This window comes from Crinia signifera, chromosome 7, assembly GCF_055691185.1.
Source record: "Crinia signifera chromosome 7, ASM5569118v1, whole genome shotgun sequence".
NCBI lineage: Eukaryota > Metazoa > Chordata > Amphibia > Anura > Myobatrachidae > Crinia > Crinia signifera.
The window spans coordinates 159,036,955-159,064,893 of record NC_139223.1 but is presented as its reverse complement, the minus strand read 5'-3'; the positions used below and the strand labels follow the sequence as shown (position 1 = coordinate 159,064,893).

At 49.5% G+C, this 27,939-nt stretch overlaps 2 protein-coding genes across 9 annotated transcripts in view; one reads left to right on the top strand and one right to left on the bottom strand.

Annotated features, from left to right (window-relative positions):
• Positions 1-63: 63 nt before the first annotated feature.
• Positions 64-22,523, top strand: SUMO1 (small ubiquitin like modifier 1). Its single transcript, XM_083154102.1, has 5 exons — positions 64-218; positions 8,287-8,364; positions 11,641-11,718; positions 13,724-13,795; positions 21,999-22,523. The coding sequence occupies exons 1-5, from the start codon at positions 207-209 to the stop codon at positions 22,065-22,067; spliced, it is 309 nt and encodes a 102-aa protein (XP_083010228.1). The 5' UTR covers positions 64-206; the 3' UTR covers positions 22,068-22,523.
• KIAA2012 (KIAA2012 ortholog) overlaps positions 22,078-27,939 on the bottom strand; it is a 225,103-nt gene continuing 219,241 nt past the window's right edge. For 6 of the 8 annotated variants that reach the window (XM_083154093.1, XM_083154100.1, XM_083154096.1 and 3 more), the window contains one exon: positions 22,079-27,749. In XM_083154093.1, the coding sequence (XP_083010219.1) occupies positions 27,590-27,749 (160 nt within the window). In that variant the 3' untranslated portion in view covers positions 22,079-27,589. Of the gene's footprint in view, positions 27,750-27,939 lie in introns of all 8 variants that reach the window. The other 2 variants (XM_083154101.1, XM_083154098.1) reach the window with 2 other exon arrangements.

Sequence of the window (27,939 nt, the reverse complement as noted above, 5' to 3'; positions counted from 1 at the left end):
CCCCCATGTCACTCTTCCCTCAATAGGCTCAATGTGCTGTTGGTGCTGGCCTGCTGCCCCAGCAGCTCCTACGTCACAGAACGTCATCAGTGTGGGCGGGACTGGAAGTGACGCTGCACCGGAGACAGGAAGCTATCACCGCCTGAAGGGAGAGAGAGCAAGAGCGCGGCTGGTAGCGCCGACACACCGCGGGGACCGCAGCCAGCATGTCTGACCAGGTAACAGGGTCCTGGGGGGAGGAGCGGGAGCCCCACAGCCATTCATATGCGGCTCTGCGGGGCCACAGCACTTACATAACAGTGGGACGGCTGCTGCTGCGGCGGCGGCGGCGGCACTACATCTCCCAGCATTCTACTGGCCTAGTGTTTATATACTGCAGGGCTGCTCTCAGGGTTACACGTACAGCAGACTGCCTTCCACCGGTCAGTGCTGGGTAGCTGCGGGGTTACATGTACAGCAGACTGCCTTCCCTCGGTCAGTGCTGGGTATCTGCGGGGTTACATGTACAGCAGACTGCCTTCCCCCGTGCAGTGCTGGGTATCTGTGGGGTTACATGTACAGCAGACTGCCTTCCACCGGTCAGTGCTGGGTATCTGCGGGGTTACATGTACAGCAGACTTCCCCTGGTCAGTGCTGGGTATCTGCGGGGTTACATGTACAGCAGACTGCCTTCCACCGGTCAGTGCTGGGTATCTGCGGGGTTACATGTACAGCAGACTTCCCCTGGTCAGTGCTGGGTAGCTGCGGAGTTACATGTACAGCAGACTTCCCTTGGTCAGTGCTGGGTATCTGCGGGGTTACATGTACAGCAGACTGCCTTCCCCTGGTCAGTGCTGGGTAGCTGCGGGGTCACATGTACAGCAGACTGCCTTCCCCTGGTCAGTGCTGGGTAGCTGCGGGGTCACATGTACAGCAGACTGCCTTCCCCTGATCAGTGCTGGGTAGCTGCGGGGTCACATGTAAAGCAGACTGCCTTCCCCCGGTCAGTGCTGGGTATCTGTGGGGTTACATGTACAGCAGACTGACTTCCCCTGGTCAGTGCTGGGTAGCTGCGGGGTTACAGGTACAGCAGACTGCCTTCCCCCGGTCAGTGCTGGGTAGCTGCGGGGTTACACGTACAGCAGACTGCTTTTCCCCCGGTCAGTCCTGGGTAGCTGCGGGGTTACACGTACAGCAGACTGCCTTCCCCGGTCAGTGCTGGGTAGCTGCGGGGGTTACACGTACAGCAGACTGCCTTCCCCCGGTCAGTGCTGGGTAGCTGCGGGGTTACACGTACAGCAGACTGCCTTCCCCCGGTCAGTGCTGGGTAGCTGCGGGTGTAAGGGGCTGCGGGTAGGATCAGTGTGCTGTGGGCATGAAGACTAGGCTGAGTGGTGTAAGGTGCCAGGGGGATGCAGGCAGGATTAGTGTGCTGTGGGCATGAAGACTCAGCTGAGTGGTGTAAGGTGCCAGGGGGCTGCGGGTAGGATCAGATTGCTGTGGACATGAAGACTAGGCTGAGTCGTGTAAGGTGCCAGGGGGCTGCGGGTAGGATCAGTGTGCTGTGAGCACGAAGATACAGCTGAGGGGTGTAACCTGCCAGGGGGCTGCGGGTAGGATCAGTGTGCTGTGGGCACGAAGATACAGCTGAGGGGTGTAACCTGCCAGGGGGCTGCGGGTAGGATCAGATTGCTGTGGGCATGAAGATACAGCTGAGGGGTGTAACGTGCCAGGGGGCTGCGGGTAGGATCAGTGTGCTGTGAGCATGAAGATACAGCTGAGGGATGTAACCTGCCAGGGGGCTGCGGGTAGGATCAGTGTGCTGTGAGCACGAAGATACAGCTGAGGGATGTAACCTGCCAGGGGGCTGCGGGTAGGATCAGTGTGCTGTGGGCACGAAGATACAGCTGAGGGGTGTAACCTGCCAGGGGGCTGCGGGTAGGATCAGTGTGCTGTGGGCACGAAGATACAGCTGAGGGGTGTAACCTGCCAGGGGGCTGTGGGTAGGATCAGTGTGCTGTGAGCATGAAGATACAGCTGAGGGATGTAACCTGCCAGGGGGCTGCGGGTAGGATCAGTGTGCTGTGAGCACGAAGATACAGCTGAGGGATGTAACCTGCCAGGGGGCTGCGGGTAGGATCAGTGTGCTGTGGGCATAAAGACTAGGCTGAAATATAGTCAATGTTTCAGGGGATAGTGCTGGTGTGTGTTGGCCCAACTAGTGAGAGATATGTGGGTGCAGTTACTTCTCTACACGGTAGGTACAGTGTGCTGGCGCTGTTGTTGCGGCTCTGGCGCAGGCGTCGGACAGCGTCAGTAATCGCTATTGTGGAGAGCGAGGCCTATGTGTGTACGGACTCTCGCTGTATGACGGTTACCTGTATGGAACTGCAATAATTGGATGAGTCTGAAGCGTAATTGTGACATCACTGTCACCTGGGGCAATATGGGCGCTGAGCGATTTTGGCTTATTGCTCAGCGACCCTATCGCACAGTGTACCTTTTTTTTTCCGGCGACTTTTCACTTGTGACTGAAGGCGCCTGTGACCAGCGACCGTTTAGGGTTGGCTGCGAGAGCGTGTGCTATCACCCCATGTGTACAGGGCTTTAGGGACGGTTCTGCAAAGGTAGCGCTAGGTATGTTATATGCATATATGATCTTGTCCCATATACCATTGGCACCATTTGCTTATTGGATGAGCTAACCTATGATGTCTATCTATGAAGATGAAAATACTACTTTGTGATTGCCTATGTGTTTGTGCATGTGTGAGAGAGATGTAGCTTTACTTGCTGCCAACAGATGGCAGTGTTTCGGATGTTTTGTGTCTTAGTCTCCCTTAGTGTTCCCGATTGGGTGCATCTGCGTTTATACTGCCCAATTGCACTTGCGTAAAGCGGCTGAACTTGTGGTTATATATGGCACACTGCTGAGTGGCCGCCATCTGCGCCTCCGGAGGGCGCGAGCAGAAATAGTCCACCCCGATTGGCAAAACAAATGGCGTCCCCCTCGGTGTCCAGCTCTCGGTAGCGTGTCGTCCTGACCCCCAGCCACTTCTTGTAAATGTTCCTGCCCTGGTATACAGGATACAATATGGAGGCCTCCCGGGTTGCTGTAGTCCATGTGGGTTACATTTGCCCCTGTAATGTGTCCTCTTGCAGTCGCCCATTGTACACGGCTGTGGTGAGGAGCTGACACTCCATGCGCTCTGTGTGTTGCAGTCGTTATAGTGCAGCCTTCAGCATCATCTGTCCCCATACAGAATATTATTCCTCATCTTTTCTGCATGATGAACCTGCTGATTCCACATTCTGTCTGCTGCTCGCACTGCGCAGGGCTGAATCAGCAGCACTGGGTAGGAGAGGACATTAAGGAGCGTGAACAGACTGTATAACAAGGGGCATTTGGCTTCTCGTATCCGGAGGAGGAGGGGAAGGGTTCATGTAACGGCTGCAGTCTGCAGAATAATGTGGTGGTAAGGAGCCCGCACTGTAACCTGGAGTAGGTTCATGTAACGGGCTGCAGTATGATGTGGTGGTAAGGAGCCCGCACTGTAACCTGGAGTAGGTTCATGTAACGGGCTGCAGTATGATGTGGTGGTAAGGAGCCCGCAGTCTAACCGGGAGTAGGTTCATGTAACGGGCTGCAGCATGATGTGGTGGTAAGGAGCCTGCACTGTAACCTGGAGTAGGTTCATGTAACGGGCTGCAGTATGATGTGGTGGTAAGGAGCCCGCAGTGTAACCGGGAATAGGTTCATGTAACGGGCTGCAGCATGATGTGGTGGTAAGGAGCCCGCACTGTAACCTGGAGTAGGTTCATGTAAAGGGCTGCAGTATGATGTGGTGGTAAGGAGCCCACAGTGTAACCTGGAGTAGGGTCATGTAACGGGCTGCAGTATGATGTGGTGGTAAGGAGCCCGCCGTGTAACCTGGAGTATTGTCATGTAACGAGCTGCAGTATGATGTGGTGGTAAGTAGCCCGCAGTGTAACCGGGAGTAGGTTCATGTAACGGGCTGCAGTATGATGTGGTGGTAAGGAGCCCGCAGTGTAACCTGGAGTATTGTCATGTAACGGGCTGCAGTATGATGTGCTGGTAAGGAGCCCGCAGTGTAACCGGGAGTAGGTTCATGTAACGGGCTGCAGCATGATGTGGTGGTAAGGAGCCCGCAGTGTAACCTGGAGTAGGTTCATGTAACGGGCTGCAGTATGATGTGCTGGTAAGGAGCCCGCAGTGTAACCGGGAGTAGGTTCATGTAACGGGCTACAGTATGATGTGCTGGTAAGGAGCCCGCAGTGTAACCCGGAGTAGGTTCATGTAACGGGCTGCGGTATGATGTGCTGGTAAGGAGCCTGCAGTGTAACCGGGAGTAGGTTCATGTAACGGGCTGCGGTATGATGTGCTGGTAAGGAGCCCGCATTGTAACCCGGAGTAGGTTCATGTAACGGGCTGCAGTATGATGTGGTGGTAAGGAGCCCGCAGTGTAACCGGGAGTAGGGTCATGTAACGGGCTGCAGTATGATGTGGTGGTAAGGAGCCCGCAGTGTAACCGGGAGTAGGTTCATGTAACGGGCTGCAGTATGATGTGGTGGTAAGGAGCCCGCAGTGTAACCGGGAGTAGGGTCATCTAACTGGCTGCAGTATGATGTGGTGGTAAGGAGCCCACAGTGTAACCGGGAGTAGGTTTATGTAACGGGTTGCAGTATGATGTGGTGGTAAGGAGCCCGCAGTGTAACCGGGAGTATTGTCATGTAACGGGCTGCGGTATGATGTGGTGGTAAGGAGCCCGCAGTGTAACCCGGAGTAGGGTCATCTAACTGGCTGCAGTATGATGTGGTGGTAAGGAGCCCGCAGTGTAACCGGGAGTGGGTTCATGTAACGGGCTGCAGTATGATGTGGTGGTAAGGAGCCTGCAGTGTAACCGGGAGTAGGATCATGTAACGGGCTGCAGTATGATGTGGTGGTAAGGAGCCCGCAGTGTAACCGGGAGTGGGTTCATGTAACGGGCTGCAGTATGATGTGGTGGTAAGGAGCCCACAGTGTAACCGGGAGTATTATCATGTAACGGGCTGCAGTATGATGTGGTGGTAAGGAGCCCGCAGTGTAACCGGGAGTATTATCATGTAACGGGCTGCAGTATGATGTGGTGGTAAGGAGCCCGCAGTGTAACCTGGAGTAGGTTCATGTAACGGGCTGCAGTATGATGTGGTGGTAAGGAGCCCACAGTGTAACCGGGAGTATTGTCATGTAAGGGGCTGCAGTATGATGTGGTGGTAAGGAGCCCGCAGTGTAACCGGGAGTAGGTTCATATAATGGGCTGGATTTAATAACTGGTTGACCCTCCTTTGGCAGCAATAACTTCTACCAAACATTTCCTATAGTTGCATATCAGGCCTGCAGGAGGAATTTTGGACTATTCCTCTTTACAAAACTGTTTCAGTTCAGCAATAATCTTGCGATATCTGGTGTGAATCGCTATTGAGGTCAGGCAACAGCGTCTCAATCGGGCTGAGGTCATTACTCTGATTGGGCCACTCCAGAACACTTTGCCAGTAGTGCTGTGGAACATCCAGGTGCTCTTTTGCAAACTTCAAACGTACAGCAATGTTTTTTTGTGGACAGCAGTGGCTTCCTCCGCAGTGTCCTCCCATGACCTCCATTGTTGTTTACATATCGAAGAGGTGTTAGAATGTGCCAGAGATCTCTGTAATGCTGTGCACACACGGTACAATTTGACATTCGATTTTGAATATATAGTTAAATTCGAATCGGGATCGCATAGACATCAAATGGAGATAGAACATGTTTTTAAGCTTTCTGTCCCGATTCGATGCCGATGCGCGCTCCTGGTCAGCTGAAATCATAAGCCAAATAGACAGTACAACAATGACTATATAGTGCAAATAGAATGTAGATATTATGAATTGTATGCAAATAGCACATGAGTTAGCAAAGATTGCATAGCAATCGGATCTTAAGGTGCGCATACATGGTGCGTTTTGCGGATGCGATGCATGCTCCCGCTCACATCCCAATTGCACAGTGCTGTATATACTTTTTGAACTAGCTTCATATCGCATTGCACGCAAATCGTAATGCGATGTGGTCCAAAACGCATCCAATTATTGTAATGTGTATGGGCACCTTTTAGTTACATAGCAAAGGAATCACACTGTGTGTACACACCATAAGACTGTAGCTGACACTCTAGCATTCTGCGCTGTACTCTTGCAGTCATCTTTACAGGACGGCCACTCCTAGAGAGTAGCAACAGTGCTGAACTTTCTCTATTTATAGACCATTTGTCTTACCGTGGAATGATGAACATCTAGGCTTCTAGAGATACTGTTGTAACCCTTTCCAGCTTATGTCAGTCAACCATTCTTAATCATAGGTCTTCTGAGAGCTCTTTTGTGCGAGGCATGGTTCACATCAGGCAATGCTTCTGGAGAATAGCAAACACAAAACTGATGTGTTTCTTTTTTATAGGACAGGGCAGCTTTAACCCCTTCCCGACATATGACGTATATATACGTCATATGTCGGTTGCGGGGGAATCAAGCGAGCTGGCTTGAAAGAGAGCAGGTAATGGCTGTATATTACAGCCAGGTCCCTGCTCTCACGGCCACGAGCGGCGAGTTCGCCGATCGTGGCCGTTTAACCCTTTAAGCACCGCGGGCAAAGCGACCGCAGTGCTTAAATAGCTGATCGGAGGGGGGGCGCCCCCCCTCCGGCGCCGATCGGGGCCCCCCGCAGCGAGATCGGAGGGTGCCGATCGGTTGCCATGGTAGCCAGGGGTCTAATGTAGACCCCTGTGCTGGCCGTGTCTGCATACCTATCATATCCTGCCTGAGGCAGGATGTAATAGGAAGTGCATAAAATCACTACGTTCAGCCATAGAGCTCTATGGCTGAACCTAGTACAGGCGATCGCGCCCCCTAGTGGTCAAGTACACTAGGGGGCCTTGTAGTAAAAGTAAAAAAAAAAAAAAAAAAGTTTAAAAATAAAAAAAAAAAAAAAAAATATTAAAAGTTCAAATCACCCCCCTTTCCCCATTTCCCAAATAAAAATAAATAAAAAATAAAAAAATAAACATATTTGGTATCGCCGCGTTCCTAAAAGTCCGATCTATTAAAATATAACATTAGTTATCCCGCACGGTTAAAGGCGTAAACGGAAAATAATCCCCAACGCCAAAACTACGTTTTTTGGTCGCATCGCCTACCCAAAAAAAAATAGCTAAAAGAGATCAGAAAGTCGCCCATATCCCATAATGGTATTAATTAAAAAGTACACTTCAGCCCGCAAAAAATGAGCCCTCACCCAGGTCCGTAGGTGGAAAAATAAAAAAGTTATAAGCCGCAGAACATGGCGACGCGACGCAAATTCGAAAAACCGTAACATTTTCTATTTTTTTTTTTTATATAAGTTTGGTATCACCGGAATCGTAACGACCCATAGAATAAAGATAACCCATCATTTTAAACGAACTATGAACTCCAAAAAAACCGTAACCAGCGCAAAATTGTGGAATTGCGTTTTTTTTTCTTTTTACCCCACATTGAATTATTTCCTGATTCCCCAGAATATTATACGGTATAGTAAATGGTACCATTAAAAAGTACAACTTGTCCCGCAAAAAAAAAGCCCTCATGTGTCTATATAGCCGGAAAATTAAAAAAGTTACGCTTATTTGAACGCAAGGAGGAAAAAAAAAAAAAAAAATTACCATAAAAGGCAATGTCGGGAAGGGGTTAACCAACATCTCCACTCTCGTATCATTGATTTGACTCCAGGTGGGCTGACTACTGATTCCAATTACCTATACTTTGTCCACCCTGCATTGTGAATGTTTACATGGTGTGTTCAATAAAAACATGAGAACATCTAATTGTGTGGTATTATTTTAAGCAGACTGTGTTTGTCTATTGTGACTTTGATGAAGATCAGAATACATTTTATGACCAATTTATGCAGAAATCTAGGGAATTCCAAAGGTTTCACATCATTTTCTTGCAACTGTATCTGCAGAGGTGGGAACCAATCACCTGGTGGACCTGTACAGACTGTGGAGTAGATTTATTAAGCTCGGTGAAGTGATAAACTGTCTGGTTTTTATCACCGGCCAATCACCTCCTACCTGTCATTTTTCAAACCAAGCCTGTAACTTCACAGTAAAGAGTTGATTGGCCGGTGATAAAAACCAGACACTTTATCACTTCACCAAGCTTAATAAATGTGCCTCTGTGTTCCCAATCGTAACACAAATCATTTCCAAAATGTTAAATGTTTTTTTCTTTTCACAGGAAACTAAACCATCCAGCGAGGACTTGGGAGATAAGAAGGAACCTGGGGACTATATTAAACTAAAAGTAATTGGCCAGGTAAGTGAGCGCTGAATTATAAGATAAAGTGAAAGGACTGTACATAATAGGCTGCCAGACGCAGGAGGTGCGGGATGTAGTGCCAGTCTGACCAAATTTCTAAAGCTGTAATCGCATACATTGCACCTCAGGATGGTCCATTTACTCTGCAAAACAATCCTGGGTATGCCATGTATAAGGGTATTAGCCCAAAGCATGTGTCCTATTACTCAGCACAGTCCCTGGACTGCAGGGTGGGCACACGGTGCCACCGTAGTGACGTCTGCCAGTGCTGTTGCCACTCATGTAGCGCTCTGTGCGGATACTATCGTGTGCTCGGTGTGAGGAGGAATATGCGCTGTGCAGACCTTTAGCACACTGTGAGGATGCTATCGTGTGCTCGGTGTGAGGAAGAATATGCGCTGTGCAGACGTTTAGCGCGCTGTACGGATACTGTTGTGTGCTCGGTGTGAGGAGGAATATGCGCTGTGCAGACATTTAGCGCACTCTGAGGATACTATCGTGTGCTCGGTGTGAGGAGGAATATGCGCTGTGCAGACGTGTAGTGCTGTGCGGATACTGCCGTGTGCTCGGTGTGAGGAGGAATATGCGCTGTGCAGACCTTTTAGTAATACATTTTACAGGGTGTAGTGGCATTGCAGATGGGCACCCCCTCTTCCAAACCCCATAAAATCTGCATTCTCTGCACCCTGTGTAGTTAGGGGGTCCAGCCAAGGCTATGCCCTCTCCTGTCTATATCCTATCCATCCGGTTATGTGTCCCCTTCTGTCTTTCCATTTTTCTTTGCCGTCCATCCATCTGTGCCCCCTTTCGTCCTTACGTCCGTCCATGCCCCCCCGTTACAGTGTCTTATTTAGCGTAGCAGATTGCGTTAGGTTCTTATTTAGCGCAGCAGATTCCGTTACAGTGTCTTATATAGCGCAGCAGATTCCGTTACAGTGTCTTATATAGCGCAGCAGATTCCGTTACAGCATCTTATATAGTGCAGCAGATTCCGTTACAGTGTCTTATATAGCGCAGCAGATTCCGTTACAGTGTCTTATATAGCGCAGCAGATTCCGTTACAGTGTCTTATATAGCGCAGCAGATTCCGTTACAGCATCTTATATAGTGCAGCAGATTCCGTTGCGCTTTACAATAGTAGACAGTGATAAAACAAACTGGGTAACAACAGACAGACTTGGAGGTAGGAGGGCCCTGCTGCAAGCTTACAATCTATAGGGATATAGGAGGGAAACGCAAGGACAGGCACAAGTAATAGCAGAGCAGTCCCACCAAGTTACAAGTCCAGAAGGGAAGCTATATAATACATAAGAGCCTCAGAGGGTTATGGGTGATACGTAAATATGATAGGCTTGCCTGAAGAGGGGAGTTTTCAGGGAACACTTGGAAGTTTGGTGGCTAGTGGAGAGTCTTATTGTGCATGGAAGGGCATTCCATAGGGTGGGAGCAGCCCAATGAAAGTCCTGTAATCGTGAATGGGAGCTGGTGATTTGTAGAAGAGAGACGCAGATCTTGTGCAGAGTGTAGTGGTCGAGATGGGAGATATTCTGTGATAAGTGCAGAGATATATGCTGGTGCAGTATGGTTAATAGCTTTATATGCGAGTAGAAGTGTTTTATATTGAATACGGTAAGATACAGGTAACCAATGGAGGGACTGGCAGAGCGGATCAGCAGACGATGAGCGTCTTGCAAGGAAGATCAGCCTAGCAGCAGCATTTAGAATGGATTGCAGTGGTGAGAGTCTGTTCTTGGGAAGACCAGTTAGGCGACTATGCCTCCTGACCATCTGTGCCCCGTACCATCTGTGTCCATGCCCCCTCCTATCCATCCATTTATGCTTCCTGACCATCTGTGCCCCCTGCAGTCTGTGTCCATGCCCCCTCCCAACCATCCGTTTTTGCCCCCTCCAGTCTGTTCACCTGTCCGTCAATGCCCCCATATTGGGGGCCATCTGTCTTTCCATCTATACCTCTAAACCAGTGGTGTCAAAGTCATGGCCCTCCAGCTGTTGTGGAACTACACATCCCAGCATGCCTTGCCAAAGATTTTATATAATGGATTGCTAAAACTGTGTCAGGGCATGCTGGGACGTGTAGTTCTATATGGCCATGAGTTTGACACCAATGCTCTACACCATCTATACCTCCAACTGTGTGCAGCCAGCACAGCTCCAAGCAGGAAACCTCCCTCTGGTAATATCCTCCAACTATTTAAATAAACTTAGTTTTTTTTGCTTAGCACAAATCTGTGAATGTGTATGTGCTCCCCATGGGAGATCTGGACGCAGGGAAATCTCCTACCCTAAATCGCTTAGCACACATCTCTACCTGTGTATGCCCCTTTAGGCTTAGGGCATACTGACAGAGTATCAGAGCCAGCGTTTCTCTTCTAGATCAAGCCCAAATAAACTAATCCTGGGGTGTACATAGTAAAGTCCTCCTTGTTGCAATTGTTCTGTCTCATTTCCCCTTGTTTCTCAGGAGATATATGTAAACAACAAGAGCGGAAATAAATCCTAGTGTAATACGTCCAAAACAAAAAAGAGTTCAGCATCTTCTGTGTGAGCTGTGCAGTATTCTGCATACTGTAGGTGCTTTGTGAGCTGTGCAGTAATCTGCATACTGTAGGTGCCGGGTGCTGTGTGAGCTGTGCAGTAATCTGCATACTGTAGGTGATGTGTGAGCTGTGCAGTAATCTGCATGCTGTAGGTGCCGGGTGCTGTGTGAGCTGTGCAGTAATCTGCATACTGTAGGTGCCGGGTGCTGTGTGAGCTGTGCAGTAATCTGCATACTGTAGGTGCCGTGTGAGCTGTTCAGTAATCTGCATACTGTAGATGCCGGGTGCTGTGTGAGCTGTGCAGTAATCTGCATACTGTAGGTGCTGTGTGAGCTGTGCAGTAATCTGCATACTGTAGGTGCCGGGTGCTGTGTAAACTGTGCAGTAATCTGCATACTGTAGGTGCCGGGTGCTGTGTGAGCTGTGCAGTAATCTGCATACTGTAGGTGCTGTGTGAGCTGTGCAGTAATCTACATACTGTAGGTATCGGGTGCTGTGTGAGCTGTGCAGTAATCTGCATACTGTAGGTGCCGGGTGCTGTGTGAGCACCATCCTCAGGCCTCCTACCACTTGTAGGCTCTATTTTCCCATCCAATGAGCAGGTGTATTCTTACCTGGGCACGTGTGTGTGTGGGTGTGGGTGTCCTTCCCTTCCTTATATATACTGAGCTATGCCACTCATGTAACCCAACACCACTCATCTGTTCTCTTTCAGGACAGCAGTGAAATTCATTTCAAAGTAAAGATGACGACGCACCTGAAAAAGCTGAAAGAGTCATATTGTCAGAGACAGGTAAACGCAGTGTCATTGTATGGAGAGACCGCTCTCTAGGGGCAGGGTCCCTGTATGCTAGTAATGTGCACCAACTGGGACCCGGGGACCGTATGTAACCCTATATCACAGCCGCGTCCTCTGCTAGTAATGTGCACCAACTGGGACCCGGGGACTGTATGTAACCCTATATCCCACCAGCGTCCTCTGCTAGTAATGTGCACCAACTGGGACCCGGGGACCGTATGTAACCCTATATCACAGCCGCGTCCTCTGCTAGTAATGTGCACCAACTGGGACCCGGAGACCGTATGTAACCCTATATCACACCGCGTCCTCTGCTAGTAATGTGCACCAACTGGGACCCAGGGACCATATGTAACCCTATATCCCACCAGCGTCCTCTGCTAGTAATGTGCACCAACTGGGACCCAGGGACAATATGTAACCCTATATCCCACCAGCGTCTTCTGCTAGTAATGTGCACCAACTGGGACCCGGGGACAATATGTAACCCTATATCCCACCAGCGTCCTCTGCTAGTAATGTGCACCAACTGGGACCCGGGGACCGTATGTAACCCTATATCACAGCCGCGTCCTCTGCTAGTAATGTGCACCAACTGGGACCCGGGGACAATATGTAACCCTATATCCCACCAGCGTCCTCTGCTAGTAATGTGCACCAACTGGGACCCGGGGACCGTATGTAACCCTATATCACAGCCGCGTCCTCTGCTAGTAATGTGCACCAACTGGGACCCGGGGACCGTATGTAACCCTATATCACAGCCGCGTCCTCTGCTAGTAATGTGCACCAACTGGGACCCGGGGACCGTATGTAACCCTATATCACACCGCGTCCTCTGCTAGTAATGTGCACCAACTGGGACCCAGAGACCGTATGTAACCCTATATCACAGCCGCGTCCTCTGCTAGTAATGTGCACCAACTGGGACCCGGAGGCCGTATGTAACCCTATATCCCACCAGCGTCCTCTGCTAGTAATGTGCACCAACTGGGACCCAGGAACCGTATGTAACCCTATATCACACCGCGTCCTCTGCTAGTAATGTGCACCAACTGGGACCCAGGGACCATATGTAACCCTATATCCCACCAGCGTCCTCTGCTAGTAATGTGCACCAACTGGGACCCAGGGACAATATGTAACCCTATATCCCACCAGCGTCTTCTGCTAGTAATGTGCACCAACTGGGACCCGGGGACAATATGTAACCCTATATCCCACCAGCGTCCTCTGCTAGTAATGTGCACCAACTGGGACCCGGGGACCGTATGTAACCCTATATCACAGCCGCGTCCTCTGCTAGTAATGTGCACCAACTGGGACCCGGGGACAATATGTAACCCTATATCCCACCAGCGTCCTCTGCTAGTAATGTGCACCAACTGGGACCCGGGGACCGTATGTAACCCTATATCACAGCCGCGTCCTCTGCTAGTAATGTGCACCAACTGGGACCCGGGGACCGTATGTAACCCTATATCACAGCCGCGTCCTCTGCTAGTAATGTGCACCAACTGGGACCCGGGGACCGTATGTAACCCTATATCACACCGCGTCCTCTGCTAGTAATGTGCACCAACTGGGACCCAGAGACCGTATGTAACCCTATATCACAGCCGCGTCCTCTGCTAGTAATGTGCACCAACTGGGACCCGGAGGCCGTATGTAACCCTATATCCCACCAGCGTCCTCTGCTAGTAATGTGCACCAACTGGGACCCAGGAACCGTATGTAACCCTATATCACACCCGCGTCCTCTGCTAGTAATATGCACCAACTGGGACCCGGGACCATATGTAACCCTATATCACAGCCGCGTCCTCTGCTAGTAATGTGCACCAACTGAGACCCGGAGACCATATAGAACTCTATTATTGTGTCCGCTATATGTCCTTATATCTGGAAATTGGGTTTGCATGGCACTGCCCGTATCACAGCACTGAGACCAAACCAGTGTTCCTATGAATTGCTGAGAGTAACCATTGCTCCTTCGCAGGGTGTTCCGATGAATTCGCTAAGGTTTCTGTTTGAAGGGCAGAGGATCTCTGATCACCAGACTCCTAAGGAGGTGCGTATTCTGCATGCTTGATGGTCACCGCACATTAGGTATACAGCATATGGTGTAATTGTGTTAGAGATGGTCTAACTTATGACATCACAGGACCTAGATAAGAAATAGGGACTGTTAACTCTCGGCATATAGTGACATTATGAATCCCATAGCAGGGCTCCATAATCCCTGCAGTATGAACCTCTATCACATGGGGATCTTGTCGTCACTGATAGTTATGTGTAAACCTTATGAGAGGTGGGAAAGGCCTCCGGGGGGGGGGGGGGGGGGGGGATGGGGCGGCGGCACTGGTAGACAATGGGCTGCAGAGGGTGCTGTTATAGGAATACATGTGTTTGCTGCCGCTTCCTCCCCCTCTATATCCCACTATGCACATCCACCTCAGCATTCTGTTGTGCCCTAGGTGGGCGCTATATTTCCCTGGTTTGTATTTATGCTTCTGCTGTGACTGCAGCTTTCAGGACACTTCTACTGGAGGGGCGCAGGTCGGAGGACATGCACAAAATGCCCAGCCCACAGATGGGGCCAGCATGGCCATGATTCAGGCTCCCTATGTTCTAGGGTGATATCGGTTCTAGAAACTGCGTAATTCTTGGTGTCCCAAGACATCAAGGATGCCTACTTGCGCATCCCTATTTGGCCACCTCACCTACCTATGGTTCGCAATCCAAGACCGGCACTTCCAGTTTCAGACCCTGCCCTTTGGCCTATAGTCTGCGCCACGGATCTTCACAAATGTCATCACATTGATGATGGAGCTTCGGGCACAGGTTATAATGGTAATACCTTACTTAGACAGTCTCCTCCTGAAAGCAGCTAAGCCAGAGATTCTGATGCACAACATCCAGTTGGTCCCTCAGGTACTACAGCACAAACGGGTTTCGGTCCATCTTTACACCTACCTTCTAGGCAAGATGGTGGCCATGTTCGAAGCGGTTCAGTACAGCAGGTTTCGCTCCCTCCCTTTCCAGCTATGTCTTCTCCGTTAGTGGTCCGGGTCTCACCTGTTTCTCCAACAAAGGTTTACAATGTTGCCAAAGGGTCACCTATCTCTGATTTGGTGTCTCACATCTGCGAATCTCCAGGGGAAGCACTTCGGCATCTGGGACTGAACCCTTCTCACCACGGACGTAAGTTGGACTGCTTTTTTCAAGGTCAATGGACATCTCAGGAGGCTCTTCTCTCCATCAATGTCCTCGAGCTTCAAGCAGTTTTCTATGCACTGGTACAGTCTCAGGCCCTTCTTCAGGGCTGAGCTATCAGAGTGCAGTCCGACAATGCCACAGCAGTGGCCTACATAAACAAGCAAGGAGGTCGCATGGCCGTGAAAGAGGGAAGTCAGACTCTGCCCTGTGAAGGCCCATGCCGAAGTTATTTTGCCGGTCTTCATACCAGGCGTAGAGCACTGGGAGGCAGACTACCTCAGTCGGCAGGACGTCCACCAGGGAGAATGGTGTCTTCATACTCAGCTGTTTCAGAGGCTGGTGAGGTCGATGGGGGTGTCCTCAAATCAACATGATGGCATCTTGCCACAATCAATTGCCTCTTTATTGTGCTTGCAGAAGAGATCCAGGGGGCATGGCGGTGAATGCCCTAACCGCACCTTGGTGTTACCGGTTCATCTTATCTTTTTCTTCCATTCCCGCTGTTGCCTCGGAATTCTCCAGCGCATACGCAGGGCGTGGGTGACAGTTCTGCGTGTAGCACTGATTTGGCCACGCAGAACTTTGTAGACCAACCTCTTGTCTCTTCTGATAGACGAGCCATGGCCTCTACCGTTGCAGGATAACCTGCTGTCTGAAGGCCCATTAGTTTATCCAGACTTAGGGCATCTTCATTTAACGGCATGGTTGTTAAGAGGTCCATTTTAAGGAAAGCTGGATTCTCTCTGTGGTGATCGCTACCATGATGTGCGCCAGGAAACAGGTTAAGTCCGCCCATTACCATCGTATATGGAGGGCGTATGTTTCCTGATGTTAGAGTCGTCAGGTCTCTCGGTCTACGTTCAAGGTAGCCCGGCTCTTCCTCTTCTTGCAGAAGGGGCTCTCCGCGGGTTTACGCCGTGGGTTTCTAAAAGTGTAGGTATCTGCCCTTTCGGTTTTCTTCCAACAGAGTCTGGCTTTGTTACCCCAGGTACAAACCTTCTCCCAGGGGGGGTTTTGCAGATTCAGCCACCATTCCTTGCTCACACGACTACGTGGGATTTGGATCTTTTTCTCATTGTCCTCCAATCTGGTCGTTCTGAACCTCTGGAATCTGTGGACATAAAATATCTCACATGGAAGACCGTTTTACTGCTCGTTTGGCGTCCGTCCAACCTAGTCGTCCTCCTTACCTGGTATTTCATGAGGACCGAGCAGAGGTTCGCACCAGTTTGTCATTCCTCCCTAAGGTTGTGACAGCTTTTCCTATCTATCAACCGATTGTGTTTCCATCTTTTCGTGAGGAAGACCCTGACTCCAAGCTGCTGGATGTTGTGCGGGCACTCTGCGTTTATGTTGACAGAACGGCGGCTTCCAAACAGATTTTGTCTGTGTTTTCGCCTGACCATACTCCAGGCTTATGTGGCGGCCTTTCACCTCCACCTTCTTCCATTTCCGCACATTTAACTCACTCTGTGGGACCCTCTTGGGCGGCTGCCCGTGGGGTGTCCATTTAGCAGCTCTGCCATGCTGCTACTTGGTCGTGGTGGAAGACTTTTGTTTGGTTTTACTGCTTTGACACCATTGCGACCTCTGCTTCCCAGTTTGGTTGCTCAGTAGTAGGAGATCCCAGCGCCTTCCCTCCCATAGTGAAAGCTTTGGGAGGTCCCCACTGTAAAGCACTCCAGTGCCACCTAGTGGTTGAAGGAGAGAACCAGATTTTGTACTTACTTTAAATCTGTTACTCCAAGTATGCAGGTGGCATCAGACGCCCTTCCTGCGCTGTTCTTCAATTTGTTCTTGGTAACATCCAGTCCTGCCAGAGATTCCTCTTGTGTGTTTGGAACTCCCGTGTGTGTGTGTGTGTGTGTGTGTGTGTGGTTTTCGTCATTCATTTGTTCGCATGACTTTTCTATTATGTTGTGTGATGTTAACCTCCTCTCGGAAGTATATTTTCTTCCTGTTCCCCCAGGGCACAATTGCTCAAGACTGCCTTGGGGGCAAGTAGAAGGGGAGGAGTTGGCCACACTTTAAATATTAAAGTGCCTATTCCACACTGTAAAGCACTCCAGTGCCACCTGTGGTTTCTTAAAGTATTTAACGGGGGTATAAAATCTTGTTTTCTACTGAACCCAGGAGACAAAAGTCTAGGGTCTTTGGGAATCTCAGTGAAGATGCGCCATTCACCCGAAAGAGCTTGTTCTGGAAGTTCCCATGTGGGGATAATAGAGGAGTGGGTAACCTGACCCCATGACTGCCAGAAAACTGACATCCCACTTAAACCTGTGTGTGGTGTTGACCTATTTTCGGTAGTTTAATGACCAGCAGACCGCTTCTTTGCCTCAATGAAAGGGAAGTAGAAATAGGCTACATCCTAGACCTGCATTCTGGTGTATTTTCACCATACTTCTTCCAGCGGCAAGACCAGATATGGAGCCCTGCAGGGATCTGTTTACTTCCTACTGACCTTGGGAGTGATTCCAGTGATGGGCTTGAACTGCCATCTGGTCTTGGTCCCACACTGATACTCTACTTCCATCAGAAGTTCAGGATGGAGTCACTTTCTAGTGCCAACAGTTCCAGATAGAAGAATAAGCTAATTGCTACCTGGGTGTGACGGTCATCCCAGACCTTCCACATCTAATGTCCAACATCATCCCGCCACATTCCTTTCCCACTGTTCCACCCTTTCTCTGTTCTTTCATATGTCCAGTGAAAGGTCTTTTCTGCTCCTCCCATGCAGCTGTGGTTCCTTTCTATATGGTGGATGCGTGCCACAGCATGGACCTGCTGAGGTATGACCGCTAGCAATCAAGCGGTGTCTCGGCAGATCAGAGAATACTTCTTGGGGTGGTGTGACATGGTGAAGCAAGTGTGCAAAGCAGCCACAGAGTCTCATGTACAAAGTTCTACATGGATTTTTGGAGGTTTCTGTGCAGCTATTGCTGGTGATGTGTGATCTGTCCCCTGTCAGGATTCCCCCATTGGGATGCTGGTATCCTGAATGTCGGTCATCCGTGTGTTTCCGTATTGCTGGGTACTTCCCTAGTGTCATCCTTGGAATGTCTCCATTGTCTAAAGTGTTGCTTAGATCAAGTGCTAACGAGAGGAATTGCCCTACTGACTTAAATGTTTCTTGTGAACTGTCCCGGAAATCTTAATTCCTTACCTCTCTGGGGGAATTTCAAAACCAGAGAGTATTAAGCATTGAATGTAATGTGTCAGACAGACATAACTGTTATAAACGGGAACCGGTTAAGGAAAGAGAAGGAAAATATTGGCCCACTAAATAAATAAGTGGGTTTCCCTGGTAATAGAATGAAAAGAGAAAGCAGAATGAATTTAATTTCTATGGTTAGGAGATAAAATTTGTAATTTGATAAAAAAAAATTGGTTGCACAATCGAGGGTAGAGAGTGGTGGTAAATGGCATACATTCCAGCTGGGGTAAGGTCCAAAGTGGAGTCCCGCAAGGTTCAATATTGGGACCCTCCTTGTTTAATATATTCATTAATGATATTGGAAGTGACATAGTGAGTAAAATTGCAATATTTGCAGACGACACTAAATTGAGTAAGGAAATTAACTCAGGAGAGGATGTGGAAACACTACAAAGTGACTTAAAAAACTGGAAAGGTGGGCGGAAAGGTGGAAAATGCAGTTTAACTTTGATAAATGTAAAGTAATTCATTATGGGAACAAGATGAACAAGCTACTTATAGGCTAAATGGAGTTATTATAGGGAATTCTGCTGTAGAGAAGGACCTGGGGGTCATCATAGATGAAAAAATGGGGAAATAGTGCACACTGCTCAAGTGCAGCAGCAAAATAAAAACTGGACACTGGCCTCCATTAAAAGGGGCATGGATTCAAGGGATGCCAATGTGATAGTGCCTCTTTACAAGGCATTGGTGAGACCACATTTAGTCTCATGTTTACACTGTTGCTGCTGTAACAGAACTTAGGGGAGGGATCCATCACAACCTGCGTCATCTACTTAGGGCAGGCATGTCCAAACTACGGCCCTCCAGCTGTTGTGAAACTACAAGTCCCATCATGCTTTGCCACGGTTCTGGACATGCCTGTGTAGTTTCACAACATCTGGAGGGCCACAGTTTGGACATGCCTGTTTTAGGGCTTTCATTGTTAGCATTGTGTTTGCTGGCAGTGATAGGCGGGGGGGGGTTTGCATAGACTTAAAAGATCTTATCAGATACTGCTCAGAGCCTACCCCGTGTCTCAGGAACAGTGTCCAGCTTCCCCTGTGCATTATTACACTGTATCTTAGCAGCAGTGTCCAGCTTCCCTTGTGCATTATTACACCGTATCTCAGGAAGAGTGTCCAGCTTCCCCTGTGCATTATTACACCGTATCTTAGCAGCAGTGTCCAGTTTCCCCTGTGCATTATTACCACGTGTCTCAGGAGCAGTGTCCAGCTTCCTCTGTGTATTATTACACCGTATCTCAGGAGCAGTGTCCAGCTTCCCCTGTGCATTATTACACCGTATCTTAGCAGCAGTGTCCAGCTTCCCCTGTGCATTATTACACCGTGTCTCAGGAAGAGTGTCCAGCTTCTCCTGTGCATTATTACCCCGTAACTCAGGAGCAGTGTTCAGCTTCCCCTGTGCATTATTACACAGTGTCTCAAATGCAAATGTAGTTCCACTGCACAAAAGCGGAAGCAAAGAAGAAGCGAGTAACTACAGACCAGTGAGCCTTACATCAGTAGTAGGGAAATTAATAGTGGAATATCTTAAATTAAACAACTTACAGGATCCAAAACCGCATGGTTTTACTGCAGGGAGATCATGCCAAACAAGTCTCATTGACTTTTTTGACTCCGTGACCAAAATACTAGATGAAGGGGGGGTCTGTAGATGTGGCATATCTAGACTTTAGTAAGGCATTTGACACTGTCCCACATCGCAGGCTGCTAAATAAACTTGAAAGTGTGGGATTGGATTATAAAACAATTAAATGGTTGCAGGATAGGAAACAGACAGTTGTAGTAAATGGAGTGCATTCTATGGAGGGGCATGTTACCAGTGGAGTACCCCAGGGATCTGTACTTGGACCAGTGCTCTTTATTATCTTTGTTAGTGGCATTGCAAATGGTATTGAAGGGAAAGTATGCCTTTTTGCAGATGACACAAAGATATGCAACAGAGTAGACACACCAGGAGGGGTGAATCAAATGACTGATGATCTAAGTAAACTTGAGAATTGGTCAAGAGAAGGCAACTACAGTTTAATGCTAAAAAATGCAAAATTATGCACTTGGGACTCAAAAACCCAAAGGCTCAATATAGTATCAAGGGTACTATAATGGAAACTACTGAGGAGAAAAGAGATCTAGGAGTCACTATTTCAAGTGACTTAAAGGCAGGGAGGCAATGTAACAAAGCAATGAGGAAGGCTAGTCAGATGCTTGGTTGCATAGGGAGAGGAATCAGTAGCAGAAAAAAAGACGTAATAATGCCACTTTATAGGTCATTGGTACGGCCTCATCTGGAATACTGTGTCCAGTTCTGGAGACCATATCTTCAGAAGGATATAAATACATTGGAGAGTGTACAAAGAAGGGCAACTAAAATGGTGCATGGCCTACATCACACAACTTACCTAGATAGACTAAAAGATCTTAACATGCATAGTTTGGAGCAGAGAAGGGAAAGGGGGGACATGATAGAAATCTTCAAATATATCAAGGGTTTTAACATAGTACAGGAGGGAAATTTTCTTCAAAAGAAAGGAAGTAATAAAACACGAGGACATGCACTGAAACTGGAGGGAGGTAGGTTCAGGGGAATGGTTAGAAAGAATTACTTCACAGAAAGGGTAGTGGATAAGTGGAATAGCCTCCCATCAGAGGTGGTAGAGGCTAAGACAGTAGAACAATTTAAACATGCTTGGGATAGGCATATGAATATCCTTACAAAGAAATAAGGATTAAAAAGGGTTGAGTTTACCTGAAGGGTAAAAAAAGGGGCAGACTAGATGGGCCAAATGGTTCTTATCTGCCGTCAAATTCTATGTTTCTATGTCTCAGGAACAGTGTCCAGCTTCCCCTGTGCATTATTACACTGTGTCTCAGGAACAGTGTCCAGCTTCCCCTGTGCATTATTACACTGTGTCTCAGGAACAGTGTCCAGCTTCCCCTGTGCATTATTACCCCGTGTCTCAGGAACAGTGTCCAGCTTCTCCTGTGCATTATTACCCCGTAACTCAGGAGCAGTGTCCAGCTTCCCCTGTGCATTATTACCCCGTATCTCAGGAGCAGTGTCCAGCTTCCCCTGTGCATTATTACCCCGTATCTCAGGAGCAGTGTCCAGCTTCCCCTGTGCATTATTACCCGGTATCTCAGGAGCAGTGTCCAGCTTCCCCTGTGCATTATTACCCCGTATCTCAGGAGCAGTGTCCAGCTTCCCCTGTGCATTATTACACCATATCTCAGGAAGAGTGTCCAGCTTCCCCTGTGCATTATTACCCCGTATCTCAGGAAGAGTGTCCAGCTTCCCCTGTGCATTATTACCCCGTATCTCAGGAGCAGTGTCCAGCTTCCCTGTGCATTATTACCCCGTAACTCAGGAGCAGTGTCCAGCTTCCCCTGTGCATTATTACCCCGTAACTCAGGAGCAGTGTCCAGCTTCCCCTGTGCATTATTACCCCGTATCTCAGGAGCAGTGTCCAGCTTCCCCTGTGCATTATTACCCCGTATCTCAGGAGCAGTGTCCAGCTTCCCCTGTACATTATTACACTGTATCATAGCAGCAGTGTCCAGCTTCCCCTGTGCATTATTACCCCCTATGTCAGCAGCAGTATCCAGCTACCCCTGGATCCCCGGATCTCAGGAAGAGTGTCCACTATCTCCCCCCCCCCCCCCCCCCCCCGCCGCATTATTACCCCGTATCTCTGGAGCAGTGTCCAGCTTCCCCTGTGCATTATTACCCCGTATCTCAGGAAGAGTGTCCAGCTTCTCCTGTGCATTATTACACCGTATCTTAGCAGCAGTGTCCAGCTTCCTCTGTGCATTGCAATGACACCTGTCTTCTCTTGCAGCTGGGCATGGAGGAAGAAGATGTCATTGAGGTTTATCAGGAACAGACTGGGGGCCACTCGTTGATTTAATTATTTTTTTGCGCAATCTGTTTTTTGCCATTTTGGATTTTTATTATTTTTATTTTGTAATAAGACGTTTATCACCCATTCCCCTCTCCGTACTGTTTCTTTTCGCATTGTAATCGGCTCGTTGTCTTCACTTCAACATCAATTCATATCAGCAGCTGCACTATGTACTAAGAGAAGACTCCACCAGTAGCGGCACCACAAGGATCCAGCTTGGGGCCTAGATGGTAATGTTGTGACTGGAGGAGAGAACTTACTGGTGACTTTGGATTTGCTTCCCTTTCAGCAGAAATGATCATGGCATCCTTGTTCATTAATCCAGTCCCTGCCTAGGAGATGTACCAATTGTGTTTTAGACGTGGTCATGCTACAAAATTCCCTATGTAAAAAAAAAAAAAACAATGTTTGATGTATCTTATTTTTGTGGGGGCATGGGTTTTAAATAAAAAGAAAATCCTAGTCTGTATTGGATTATTTAAGAAAAAAACTAGAAACGTATTTATAGAAGCAAAGAACACATTTGTCTTTTTATTTCAATCATTCTGGTGCTGTAGGACAGGCCTGGCCACACTGTGGCTCTCCAATCATTAGGAAACTACATAGCGCACAGCTGAGGTTAGAGGTCAATGCCAGGCGGAGAGTATTTCAGGCGGAGGTGTGATGTGCTGGGGATGATTAGGGCTTTGTGGGTGAGTGATTGGTATTGTATTCTGGAGATTTTGCAGAGCCAGTGTAAAATTGTGTGCTGGTGACAGTAATGCCCCTTTCAGGCCGCACTAAAAAACTGGTATTTTGCCGATTTTTAACAGTTTTGAAACTGTAATGTGTGCGGTCTGAAAGGTGCAAAGTGATTTTACCGTTTCCCAAAAAACGTTTTTTTGGAAACTGTAAAAAAGCAGAGTCCTACCCGTTTCAGACTTTTGTTTTTTGTGTCAAAACGGATCTGAAACGGGATCCCCCCCTCCCCCCTGGGCAGGGCAGGGAGGGGAATAATCGCGCTGGGGGCAGGGGGTCCCTACAGTATGTTATATCAGTTGCGGGGTCCCGGCAGCTACTAGTTCCCATACACTGCAGGGACCCCGCCACTGATATAACATACACTGCAGGGATATGTGCTGTGGGGGCTGGAGGACAGAGACGGAGTTCTGTAGATAGCCGGCTCCTGTCCTGCTCCCAGGCTCACGTGGGGGGGGGGGGGGGGGGGGAGGGGATGGGGAAGACGCTGCCCGCGGGTGCGGTGTGAAAGGGGGTAAACTTCCTCTGACCCATTTTAAAAACGTTTAAAATACCTGGTCTAAAGCAGGTTTTGCTGTCTGAAAGCAGCATAAGTATGGAGACTGGGCGGAACCAATGTAGGGCTGTGTGCAGGTGACAGTAAGTATGGAGACTGGGCGGAACCAGTGTAGGTCTGTGTGCAGGTGACAGTAAGTATGGAGACTGGGCGGAACCAGTGTAGGGCTGTGTGCTGGTGAAAGGAAGCATGGAGACTGGGAGGGAACCAGAGTAGGGCTGTGTGCAGGTGACAGTAAGTATGGAGACTGGGCGGAACCAGTGTAGGGCTGTGTGAAGGTGACAGGAAGTATGGAGACTGGGTGGAACCAGTGTAGGGTTGTGTGCAGGTCACGGTAAGGCTGGAGCTAGTGTAGGGCTGGTGACAGTAAGTATGGAAACTGGGTGGAACCAGTGTAGGGCTGTGTGCAGGTGACAATAAGTATGGAGGCTGGGCGGAACCAGTGTAGGGCTGTGTGCTGGTGACTGTATGGAGGCTGGGGCGGAACCAGTGTAGGGCTGTGTGCTGGTGGCAGTGAGTATGGAGACTGGGCGGAACCAGTGTAGGGCTGTGTGTTGGTGACAGTAAGTATGAAGGCTGGACGGAACCAGTGTAGGGCTGTGTGTTGGTGGCAGTAAGTATGGAGGCTGGGCGGAACCAGTGTAGGGCTGTGTGCTGGTGGCAGTAAGTATGGAGACTGGACGGAACCAGTGTAGGGCTGTGTGCAGGTGACCGTAAGTATGGAGACTGGGTGGATCCAGTGTAGGGCTGTGTGCAGGTGACCGTATGTATGGAGACTGGGCGGATCCAGTGTAGGGCTGTGTGCAGGTGACGTAAGTATGGAGACTGGGCGGAACCAGCGTAGGGCTGTGTGCAGGTCACGGTAAGGCTGGAGAAGAGGCGGAGCTAGTGTAGGGCTGGTGACAGTAAGCATGGAGACTGGACGGAACCAGTGTAAGGCTGTGTGCAGGTGACGGTAAGTATGGAGACTGGGCGGAACAAGTGTAGGGCTGTGTGCAGGTGACGGTAAGTATGGAGACTGGGTGGGACCAGCGTAGGGCTGTGTGCAGGTGACGGTAAGTATGGAGACTGGGCGGAACCAGTGTAGGGCTGTGTGCTGGTGACAGGAAGTATGGAGACTGGGTGGAACCAGCGTAGGGCTGTGTGCTGGTGACGGAAAGTATGGAGACTGGGCGGAATCAGCGTAGGGCTGTGTGCTGGTGACGGAAAGTATGGAGACTGGGCGGAACCAGCGTAGGGCTGTGTGCAGGTGACGGTAAGTATGGAGACTGGGCGGAACCAGCGTAGGGCTGTGTGCAGGTGACGGTAAGTATGGAGACTGGGCGGAACCAGCGTAGGGCTGTGTGCAGGTGACGGTAAGTATGGAGACTGGGCGGAACCAGTGTAGGGCTGTGTGCAACTGATGGTAAGTATGGAGACTGGGTGGAACCAGTGTAGGGCTGTGTGCAACTGACGGTAAGTATGGAGACTGGGTGGAACCAGTATAGGGCTATGTGCTGGTTACAGTAAGTATGGAGACTGGGCGAAACCAGTGTAGGGCTGTGTGCAGGTGACAGTAAGTATGGAAACTGGGCGGAACCAGTATAGGGCTGTGTGCAGGTGACGGTAAGTATGGAGAAGAGGCGGAGCTAGTGTAGGGCTGGTGACAGTAAGTATGGAGACTGGACGGAACCAGTGTAGGGCTGTGTGCAGGTGACGGTAAGTATGGAGACTGGGCGGAACCAGTGTAGGGCTGTGTGTTGGTGACAGGAAGTATGGAGACTGGGCGGAACCAGTGTAGGGCTGTGTGCAGGTGACGGTAAGTATGGAGACTGGGCGGAACCAGTGTAGGGCTGTGTGCTGGTGACGGTAAGTATGGAGACTGGGCGGAACCAGTGTAGGGCTGTGTGCTGGTGACGGTAAGTATGGAGACTGGGCGGAACCAGTGTAGGGCTGTGTGCTGGTGACGGTAAGTATGGAGACTGGGCGGAACCAGTGTAGGGCTGTGTGCTGGTGACGGTAAGTATGGAGACTGGGCGGAACCAGTGTAGGGCTGTGTGCTGGTGACGGTAAGTATGGAGACTGGGCAGAACCAGTGTAGGGCTGTGTGCTGGTGACGGGAAGTATGGAGACTGGGCGGAACCAGTGTAGGGCTGTGTGCAGGTGACAGTTGTATTGCAGTATTTGGGACAGTTAAAATAAGATAGATGGAAGGCCCCGATAGGAGGAGGTGATCTGCCCCAAAGCTAGATGTAACCAGACAGTATACAGCAGAGCAGATGTAGTGTCTGAAAGATTGTCCTCTAGACAGGTGCTATGTTAGGAGGGCGGCGATTTCCTGTGGCATCAGGTGCTATGTTTGGAGGGCAGGGATTCCCGGTGCCAGCAGGCATCTTGTTTGGAGGGTGGTGCTTCCCAGTGGTCGTAGGTGCCATATTTAGAGGGTGAGACTTCACTGTGGCAACAGGCGCTATGTTTGGAGGGCAGGGATTGTCAGTGGTAGCAGGTGCCATGTTTTGAGGGTGGGGCTTTCTTGTGGCAGGGGGTGCCATTTTATGATGGTGATACTTACCTGTGGTATCAGGCACTAGGGGGTTATTTTGGTTCACTCTTTCTGACTAGTTCCTTCTTAGATGGACAAAACCATGTGCACTGCAGGGGGGTAGATGTGCAGAGAGAGTTAGATTTGGGTGGGGTTTTACTTCAAACTGATATCTATATTGCAGTGTAAAAATAAAGCAGTCGATATTTTCCCTGCACAGAAACAAAATAACTCATCAAAATCTAATTCTCTCTGCACGTTTTACATCTGCCCCCCCCTGCAGTGCACATGGTTTTGTCCATCTAAGAAGGAATTTGTCAGAAAGAGTGATCCAAAATAACCCCCTATGTCTGGAGGGCAGGGATTCCCTATGGCAGCAGGCACCATGTTTGGAGGGAGGGGATTCCCTGTGATGGCAGGCACCATGTTATGAGGGCAGGCGCTATGTTTGGACGGTGGGGCTTCCCACTGGTAGCAGGCTCCATGTTTGGAGGGAGGGGCTTCTCTAGCAGCATGCACCATGTTTGGAGGGAGGAGATTCCCTATGATGGCAGGCTCCATGTTTGGAGGGAGGGGCTTCTCTAGCAGCAAGCACCATGTTTGGAGGCAGGGGATTCCCTATGATGGCAGGCATAGACTATCTGCATCCTGACCTGTATACCTGCACTGTGTCTATTGTTAGATTATGTCCTGCCTCCTAACAACCAATAAAATGTAATGTGGGCAAAATAACCCTCGTCCTGATCTGCCCAGGATTGCCCACTTTGGGTCAAACACAGACCCTTGTTAGGTCCTCAAATTGTCACTGCCCTGCCAATATTGGGACCTTCTAGACATGGCCTTGCGCCATATTTGGATGAATGGTTCCCCCTCCCCCAGAGCTGTGTATGGGCTAAGTGTAACAAAGTATTTATACATCGGGGAACCCTCATGTCTGGGGGTTACTGGGACAGAAAAAGCCAACAAAACTTTTGTACTAATATTTATTGGGTTTGTGGCCAGTGCCGGTGCTGCTGAAATACGGGTAGCATGCCGCCACTGTAGGTCATTGTGTATGGGTGGCGCGCCGCCACTGTAGGTCATTGTGTATGGGTGGCGCGCCGCCACTGTAGGTCATTGCGTATGGGTGGCGTGCCGCCACTGTAGGTCATTGCGTATGGGTGGCGCGCCGCCACTGTAGGTCATTGTGTATGGGTGGCGCGCCGCCCCTGTAGGTCATTGTGTATGGGTGGCGCGCCGCCCCTGTAGGTCATTGTGTATGGGTGGCGCGCCGCCACTGTAGGTCATTGTGTATGGGTGGCGCGCCGCCACTGTAGGTCATTGTGTATGGGTGGTCATGGTGAATGATTAGTGTGCTATTACTGGTTATTGTGTGTGGATAGTGTGCTGGTTATACAGGTCAGAGGTGTCTATGAATGCAAGGAGTCATCTCAGTGGTTTGTAAACTGATTCTACAATCTGAACAATTGGGATATTGTTTGTTTCATTTTCTCCATGCAGCAAAACCTCAGTTCTATGCGTTCATTGGCTGGGAGCAGACTGTTGCTGGCCGGGCGGTGGAGAAGACGGATGCTGCCGGGCGGTGGTGAAGCCTGATACTAGCCAGGCGGTGGAGATAGTGGACCAATATTCCTATAGATCATTCTGCTTCCCTTTGCTAGAAGACATTCTGCTCCATATTGATCATTTGCTGCCATCTTTCTAGTTCATCTATTACTCGGCTTCTACCGGGAGAGGCAGACCGAGCATCTCCAGAAACTCATAATAAGAGAAAACCCAAGGCCTGGAAACACCTTGTGTCTGATCCATGCCAAGAGATTCCTTCAGAAGCCCTCGATTAAACTGCAGCTGTTGCTCCAGCGCCGCCGTTTGTCTGTGAGGATAGAGATGAGAGAGGTTGTGACAGTGGAGTGACATATCTATAATATACCAATAACGGTGTCACTGGAGAGTCATGGTTACTATTGGCTACGCCAGGCAGCCTCTGACCGCTTCTTGGTTTACACAGAGAGCAACCTTGTGCCCAATACCTTCTAATCAGACGTGCCACGAGCCAATCACAA